Source organism: Bufo bufo, chromosome 7 (genome assembly GCF_905171765.1).
Source record: "Bufo bufo chromosome 7, aBufBuf1.1, whole genome shotgun sequence".
NCBI classification, from domain to species: domain Eukaryota; kingdom Metazoa; phylum Chordata; class Amphibia; order Anura; family Bufonidae; genus Bufo; species Bufo bufo.
In genome coordinates, this window is record NC_053395.1 from 11872385 (window position 1) to 11881920 (window position 9536).

General features: G+C 45.3%; 1 protein-coding gene across 1 annotated transcript; it reads right to left on the bottom strand.

Moving 5' to 3' along the window:
• Window positions 1-2459: 2459 nt before the first annotated feature.
• On the bottom strand, window positions 2460-7157 carry LOC121007540 (sulfotransferase 1 family member D1-like). The gene is made up of 7 exons (XM_040439552.1): window positions 6991-7157; window positions 6728-6853; window positions 6546-6643; window positions 5333-5459; window positions 4899-4993; window positions 2826-3006; window positions 2460-2719 (listed from the first exon to the last, which is right to left on the bottom strand). Exons 1-7 carry the CDS (start codon window positions 7121-7123, stop codon window positions 2613-2615), a joined length of 867 nt encoding a protein of 288 aa, XP_040295486.1. The 5' UTR covers window positions 7124-7157; the 3' UTR covers window positions 2460-2612.
• Between the last annotated feature and the right edge of the window lie 2379 nt (window positions 7158-9536).

Below are 9536 nucleotides of genomic sequence, written 5' to 3' on the forward strand. Positions count from 1 at the left end.
TCTGAGCTCTAACTAATACAGATTAGTTTCTAGCTCACCTATTGAGCGCAGGTCACACACAGAGAATCCGGCGTCTCTAGCCAGCAACGCAGCCAGCTTCCTAGACTTTTTCCAGGCATAACACTCCCAGACTAACAGCCTGGGATGTGCTTTTATTTCCCCCTAATGATCCCAGCTGGCTACACCTGGGGATCCCTCAGGCTAGGGGAAAATCTGCCCTGGGGTGGGGGTGGACTGGGGAGGTCCCACTTCCAAACCTACCTTCCCAGTCCAAATAAAACCCAGCCCTTGAACTGTTAACAAAATTGACTCAGCAACCTACACCTTGCTGAAACCACTTTAGCTTTTTTTTAGATTTTACTTACCTCACCCAGTTGAGAAACCTTGGTGAGATATACACCCCTTGCAAGACTTTTACATACACTTTACCACAAGTGGAACATAAGCCAGGAAAACTGCAGGGGAATGCTAATGTATTATCTACAGTTTACTGTATGATGCTAAGAGCGTCTAGTGTGAGGGGAAAAAACACGCTCCATGTGGAAGCGTGATTTCTCATTATGAACACTGCTCCATCTCAAGATTTATATTTATGTGTGTCTTTGCCTGACCTTACATCTACTGTATTATACTGCCAGCATTATGGCAGTATAGTTCAGTAGATGCAAGGTTGGTCAAAGAAAGCTGGGTTCCCCCACCTAATTTTAGTTTGCTGAGGTCTTTTGTAAATTTGTTCGCAGGGCTGGATTTTTTTATGGGATGGCAGGTACGATTGGTTTTGACACTTGCCATTCCCTCCCCACTCCAGTACACCACTTTCTCCTAGAGTCCAAGGTGCAGCTGCTATGGCTCATTACTGGAGGATAAATACAGGGTTGGAAGGCTCAGCAGGGGTCAAAGCTGCAAATGCTTGCCATGAGAAATCTGATCTGGTTATATTGAAGTCTTTAGGTGAGGTAACCTGTGTTTGGTTAGAGCCCATACAGGCGGGTTTTGTTTCTGTTTCCTACCTGTGAATTGCTCATAGTGACTTCTCAACTTTGATGCCACTGTGTTGTTTTGAACAAAATAAACCTCATTTGAACTTTTAAACCTCTGGAGCCTGCGGATTCTGTCATTGCCAACCCTACCCACACACAGATCCTGATAGTGTTTACCAGCAATGAGCAACTCTTTACTTAGTAACCCTCCAAATTATAAGTGGGAAGAGTGTGAAATTCCGTTCATTACTTACCCGTTATTTCAGCCACCTATTGATCCGTGGATTTGCCTTCCATCAGCAGATATCACACTGCCATGCTCTGCTCTCCAGTTGATTGATGCAATTGAACTAATATCTTTCTGAAATTAAAAGGGGTTTTCCCATCACAGACAATGGGGGCATATCACTAAGATATGCCCCCATTGTCTGATAGGTGCGAGTCCCACCTCTGGGTCTCACACCTACACCGAGAACAGAGCGGGGAAAGGTGGTGGAGCACGCACTGCGCATGCGCAGCCACCCTTTATTCATTTCTATGGGGCCACTGAAAATAGCCGAGCGCTGGCTGGACCTGCACCTATCAGACAATGGGGGCAGATCCTAGTGATATGCCCACATTGTCTGTGATGGGAAAACCCTTTTAAGATCATACATTTTAAGAGATTTATCAGCATATACATCAACTGATGTTACTGTTCTCTCCCCCTACATTGACTATTACTTCTATTGCATCCATCGTTTACAACCTTTGATGAACTTTTTGCTATATAGCTATGTAGTATTATCCACTTTAGGCTACTTTCACACTTGTGAAGATCCGTTCAGGATGCATCAGGATGTCTTCTGTTCCGGAAACATTCCGTTTTGTGACCGGACACAAAACCGCTGCAAGCTGCGTCACCCATGACTTTCAATGTATTGAGTTACGTATTTCCGTTTTGATTTCACACAACCGCATCCTAATGGGACGGATGCATCGTGATGTGCAAAATCAAAACGGATCCATTTAATTCCGGTACAGAGATCCAAACTCTGAGGTACCAGTCGGAATCCTGGCTGAGTTCGGATCCAAATTTTAAAATGTTTTTTTTTTTTCAGTTTAAAATTCAAATACCAAATTTATTCACCGAAGTCTCACTTTGGGTCAAGTCGGGTCATCAGCAGGGGCGGACTGGGAACTTAAAGTGGAAAAAAACTGGAAAAAAGTCATATCTCCATTGATCACATACTGATGACCTATGCTCATCAGTATAAAACACTCAGAGAACCCCTTTAACATACCAACCAATTTAGCATTTGATCTCAGGAAAAGAAGATATGTACAAAGATGATGAGGGTTGTAGGTGAACAATCCTCTGTATATAATCTCAAAAAACTTGTCTGATTGACAAGGAGGAGAGTGTCATCCACCAAAATCCTTCGTATCCCCAGGAAGGGCAGCCATGTTGTGGGCCGGACAAATATGTATGAGGCTTCCTTAGGGGTGTATAAACTTTTACACTTTATTCCATACGGTAAATAACAACTAATACCACAGACTTGCGACCTACAAGAATAACAGAAATCAGGAAAATGAGTGTTTAAGCTATAAAATGGCGTATACATGAGTTATGTGGGTTATTTCAAGGTCTTAGAAGCGGAAGGTCAGATCGGTGTCAGACATCTCCTTCTTGTAGTATTCATCAAGTAGTTCATTTTGAGCCACAGTGAGATGGCTCTTCCAGTCTCCGCTGATCCCTGAAATAAAGGACGTACAAGATGTAAGGACTATGACGTGTCTACTGCAGACCTATGTCACTATGATGTCACTATGATGTCATCAGTGGGAAGGGACACTTCATACCTTTCCTCATGAAGGGTGAGATGGTAAAGTCCATGACGTGGGAAGGCATGGTGCTGTAGTTGGCCATGTTGTTCTCTTTCATGGCCTTAAAGGTAGTGGACTGGTGGATCGTCTCCAGAACATCTTCAGGTAAATCCTTCCCCAAGAACTTCATCACTTTTCTGATCTCACGTTTTGGTTCCTAAATTGAGGTTCTGAAGTCAACTTACAAAAATACTTGTGTAGACAGGCTTCAAGAATATGCTGTTAGTACCCTAGAGACCAGACATCAGGGGTCCACCACCATTGAGGCCAGGTGAGGCAATCGCCTCAGGCAGCACCAGGTAGCGGCAAGAGAGGGTCAGCTGAAGGGCCATGGGCTGAAGGGAAGGGGCTAGGTTAAGAAATTGGCATTGGGGAGGCAGGCGCACCCCTGCCAGACACAAGTGTAATAGTCAATATCACCCATTGTAGGCTGGGAACATGCTGTTGTACTGGAGCAGGTAGACATTGGCAGTACCTGGTCAATCCAGGTGGAATTATAAAGGGAAATACACACATAAAAATAATACTTGGTGTAATCCATAGACCCCCTAACATCACAGAGCAGATAGAAGTTCAACTGTAAAACCAAATAGAGCGGGCGGCACAGGCTGGTACAGGGGTCATAATGGGAGATTTTAACTTCCCAGACATTGACTGGGGTCATGGTTCTGCCTCAACTGCAAAGGGGAGAAGATTCCTCAACTTGCTGCAGGACCACTTTATGGGCCAGTTTGTAGAAGCTCCCACTAGGGGCGATGCTCTGTTGGATCTGGTAATTTCTAATGATGCAGAGCTTGTTGGAAATGTTACTTGTCGGAATGTGATTAGTCTGTGTGTGGGGGGGTGAATTCTAAGTGTGATTGGTGCAGCTCTGTGGGGGTCACCAGTATATGGGGCACTAATGTATGTCGGAGAGTGGTGTGGGAGGGCAGCCCTCAGTCACTTAAAAATGAGTGAGGGCTGCTCTTCCCCACTGTCAGTAAGTGTACGGTAGGTGGGGAAGGCCCCCATATACTGGTCCCCCATATACTGGTCCCTTAGGAGGATTCCGAGGAGCAGTGACAATCTTTACTATCTATTTTTCTGAAAAGTTGTAGTGTTGTTGAGAATTTTGGGACATAGCTAGTAAATACCTGGTTATGTCACATATTTGTATTATATTACTTTCCCATATGGCTCGGCACATCGAGTGCTTCAGCTTTGATTTTTTTTTTTTAATCGGCACTCCGTACAAAAAAGGTTGCCAACCCTTGTCCTAGGAGGAGTAACACTGGGGGAGTCACTTGTAGAGAAGGATTTGGGTGTCCTTGTAGATGGTAGATTAAATTTCAGCATACAATGTCAATCAGCTGCTTTTAAGGCCACCAGGATATTGTCCTGCATTAAACGAGGCATGGACTCGCGGGGCAGGAATGTAATATTACCACTTTACAAAGCGCTGGTGCGGCCTCATGGTTCAGTTCTGGGCACCAGTCCATAGAAAGGACTCCCTGGAGCTGGAGATAGTACAGAGGAGAGCGACTAAACTGATAAGGGGCCTGGAGGGTCTGGAATTGAATTTATTTAGTCTTGAGAAGAGACGTCTAAGGGGGGACATGATTAACCTGTACAAGTATATAAATGGGCCGTACAAAAAATATGGTGAAAAGCTGTTCCATGTAAAATGCCCTCAGAAGACAAGGGGGCACTGCCTCCGACTGGAGAAGAAAAACTTCAGTCTCCGGAAGCGTCAAAACTTCTTTACTGTAAGACCTGTGAATCTGTGGAATAGACTCCTCCGGACGTGGTCACAGCAGGAACAGGGGACGGCCTTATAAAGGGTTTAGACGAATTCTTAAAAGTAAATGACATTAATGCTTATGGAAATGTGTAGGAATCTGAGTCTCACTTCCTTCTGGGATTCGCGTCCCGACCGATCCCTTGGTTGAACTTCATGGACTTATGTCTTTTTTCAACCGTATTAACTATGTAACAATGACGACATCGGTCACATAAGCCCATTCTGATATAATTCAGAAAATAAGTGGATAAAAATACTGTTCACCTCACCGCTAACATGTCCTCATAGAAGAGGTAGAGGATGTCTCTCTCCTGCCTTATCTTCCACCAGTCCTTGACGTGATCGCTCCATGATCCATAAGAAACTAGGGAAGGCAAGCAAGGACATCATTAGAAGGGTATCCTACCTACCTGTGTTACTCCCCTCCATCTTCCCCCCTCTCTACATCTGATGGCACCGGCTACAAAGTTTAAACTGTATGGTGGGAGTCACCGCAGAGGAAGTGGAGCAGACCGGTTGGCAAGCCATCATCAGACACCAAAGCCTTACTCACACATGAGCTCTGCAAAATGGACATACCCTTTAAAATAAACAAGTGTTTGTCCTACAGCTATCTAGGCTATATGGCCACTTTAAGATGTCAGAACGTTTTCACCACGATCGGTGCCTATAAATTAGCAGATGACATAAATCTCATATATACTTTTTCCCTTTATGAAGCTTTGTAGAAACTCATCAAATGTGCCCGGATCTGGGTGCACAACGGCCATGTGGTAGAAGTAATAATACGACACTAACACATCCTTAGGATTTCGGGCCATGTAGATGATCTGTGGGTAGAAGACAATACAAGATTTTATATATAGATCTATATAATCAACATTAGAGTGGACCTGGATAATCCATTCATGGTGTCCAGATGGCCTAAGAGAATGCTGCACCGAGAGACATTTGAGTGACTGACAAAGTTCAAAGGAAAGAAATGGCTAAAGAGATTACAGACATTACTGTATTGAAAGAGACGAAGCAGGACAGACATGGATAGAGGTCAAACAAGCGGAGCCGAGCTCTCCAGGAGGAGAACTAGACCCGGCCCATATAGAAAGATATAGTAGGCTGCCCAGCATGAGACACCTGATAATAGAGAAATAAGTGGACCCAAACATAAAGCAAGAGACCACACACAAAGGATATGCAGTAGGTGGACCCAATTCTACAAGAAGAGATGGACCTGGACCTTTAGAGTAATGTGTGACCAATTCCTACTGCAAGGAAGATTAATATCAGACTACTTTCACACTAGCATTATTTGTGGATCCATCATGGATCTGCAAAAACGCTTTCGTTACAATAATACAACCGCATGCATCCATCATGAACGGATCCGGTTGTATTATGTCTTATATAACCAAGACGGATTAGTCTTGAAAACCATTGAAAGTCCATGGAGGACGGATCCGTTTTCTGTTGTGCCAGATTGTGTCAGAGAAAACGGATCCGTCCCTATTGACTTACATTGTGTGCCAGGACGGATCCGTTTGGCTCCGCTTCGTCAGGCGGACAGCAAAACGCTGCAGGCGGCCTCCAGAGCGGAATGGAGACGGAACGGAGGCAAACTGAGGCATTCTGAGCCGATCCTTTTCCATTCAGAATGCCTTAGGGGCGAAACTGATCAGTTTTGGACCGCTTGTGAGAGCCTTGAAAGGATCTCAGAAACGGAAAGCCAAAACGCGAGTGTGAAAGTAGCCTAAGCCTGTTACATGGCAGGAACAGTAGACATAGCTTTATTAGCAGTGATAGACCAAGCTCTAGAGATGTAGACCAGGGCCTACAGGAGGAAATAATAGACCTGAGTCTATGGTAGGTTGTCACCAGCCAAGGTCCACACAAAGCCCACATCTTGTTATATCCAGTACCTTGCAGTTCTTTTCCCAGAAGCTGTTCGGCAGGGTTTGCACGGATAAATGAGATTTGATCACTCGTGGAGGCTTTATTGCATTAAGCAATTCAGTGCCTGAGGAGGATGAGGCAACAAGTTAGATGTTGGAAGATATGGGGAATATATTATAAAAGAAGTGACTGTATCGGCACCACCTACCTGTTGGTATTTCAGGCACTGCAAACTCCAGAAAGGGCACCCGCTCGAAAATGGCTCCGCGCTGGGCTTTCTTTTTGTCTCCATTCTGTAGAATTAAGTCTACAATCTCACTGATCCAGGTGGTACCTGAGATGCGGCAAGACATGGCACTGGTCAACATAGCTCAGAGAAATAAGAGCTTCAGGGTGGCTCAGTCTCCTGGGCCCTGGTGTGCCCCCCAACCTCTGCACACCTATGATATTCAGAAGTGTCCATAGTCCTACCAGATTTGGGGTAGGTGTCTATCAGCACGTCTCCTTCTCCAGCCTGGAACTTCTGAACGTTCGCCCAGTTTTCTGCAAAGGGTCCGACAATGGGCATCCCACTCACATCTCCCAGCGGGGGGCGGACAACCATGTCTGCAGATCTATCGGCGCAGGAGGGGAAGCTTTCAGCTGTAAGGACAACCAAACAGCACCACTGGAAAGAGGAGGAGATATGGCGTCTGTCTGTACGCTGTAGCAAAGAAAGAGTTAACCAGTGCTAGTAAAGACTCTTGTGCTGATCCTGAGTTACACGCTCCTTGTCCTGAAAGCTTAGTGTCTGTTATCCTCAAGCAATATCCTCTAGTCACATCCAGAGCTGCATCGACAATTCTTCTTGCAGCAGTGTTGTAAGTAAAGGCCCTGCCCCTGGAAATGTGGCAGAATCTTAATCCTCAGTGATGACGCCATTACATTAACTTCTTCACTCCGTACTGCTGATAAACAGATAGCAGAGCTGGCACGGTTCTTGTTTTTTGTTAGTTCTGTTTGCCAGAGGGTTCCCCTTTAATACCTCTAATCACAATTCCATGCCCTCCTTCCAAACATTCATGATTTCACAACCCTAATCCTCCTTTTATCCTACAGTCCTGTCTGTAAAGGTGTTAGGGCTACAGGTTCCATCCGCACAGGATCTAAGAAAAGATCAAATTACCCCCAAAAAATAAATTCCCCCCTCACTCAACAACCTGAGCACTAAAAGCCACGACAGCGCCCCGTACCTACCTGAGAGATAGCAGAGAGGAGGATGCAGCCTGGCACAGTGAGCGGCTGCACCGACTAATACAGGAGAAGCCACGGGACGGAGGGAAGGATCAGGGGCGGGCGATGTCCTGGTGCCAAACAGTCATACAGGGCCCGGCAGACTGTATCACACAGGACAGGATTAGATACACAGCTCAGCAGACTGTATCACACAGGAGAGGATTAGATACACAGCTCAGCAGGCAGTATCACACAGGATAGGATTAGATACACAGCTCAGCAGACAGTATCACACAGGATAGGATTAGATACACGGCTCAGCAGACCGTATCACACAGGATAGGATTAGATACACGGCTTAGCAGACAGTATCACACAGGAGAGGATTAGATACACAGCTCAGCAGACTGTATCACACAGGAGAGGATTAGATACACAGCTCAGCAGACTGTATCACACAGGATAGGATTAGATACATAGCTCAGCAGACTGTATCACACAGGATAGGATTAGATACACAGCTCAGCAGACAGTATCACACAGGATAGGATTAGATACACAGCTCAACAGACAGTATCACACGGGATAGGATTAGATACACTGCTCAGCAGACAGTATCACACAGGATAGGATTAGATACACAGCTCAGCAGACAGTATCACACAGGATAGGATTAGATACACAGCTCAGCAGACAGTATCACACAGGATAGGATTAGATACACAGCTCAGCAGACAGTATCACACGGGATAGGATTAGATACACAGCTCAGCAGACAGTATCACACAGGAGAGGATTAGATACACAGCTCAGCAGACTGTATCACACAGGATAGGATTAGATACATAGCTCAGCAGACTGTATCACACAGGATAGGATTAGATACACAGCTCAGCAGACAGTATCACACAGGATAGGATTAGATACACAGCTCAGCAGACAGTATCACACGGGATAGGATTAGATACACTGCCCAGCAGACAGTATCACACAGGATAAGATTAGATACACAGCTCAGCAGACAGTATCACACAGGACAGGATTAGATACACAGCTCAGCAGACAGTATCACACAGGAGAGGATTAGATACACAGCTCAGCAGACTGTATCACACAGGATAGGATTAGATACATAGCTCAGCAGACTGTATCACACAGGATAGGATTAGATACACAGCTCAGCAGACAGTATCACACAGGATAGGATTAGATACACAGCTCAGCAGACAGTATCACACGGGATAGGATTAGATACACTGCTCAGCAGATGTATCTGCAGCGTCCCACTCAGGACACGTGGAACTGCAAATCTATTGCTTCATTGTCATTTTGCATTGCTACATCTGTTGTATCCCTGTTCATAGGCTGGTCAAGTGTGCTTTATACATCCCACCACTAGATGGGGATAGCACCACCCTGGGATATCTAGCCCAGCTCAGCTCTAATCGGTGCAGATCAAGCACAAGTCTGCTCAGGAGTGAAGTCTAGTCCATGAAGGGACAAAGTAGAAAAAGGACTTAAACCAAAGGATAATAGCCACTACCCAGGCATCAAAGACCTTTGGGGAGTCTAGGTGAAGGATTCTCTAACCACGGGAAACCTCACCAAACTTCACTGGATTTAAAAGGGACCGGAAGCAAAGTCACCTACCAGTAAGAATTATACTGAACCACAGCCTGAGTCAGGACCTAGCCAGAACCTATTAACAGTGGATCAACAGAACTCCTCTATATACCCAGAGACCGTATTCTGTCTGGATGTTTATGCTGCAACTTAAACCAGCCACAGTAAAAGTTGTGAGT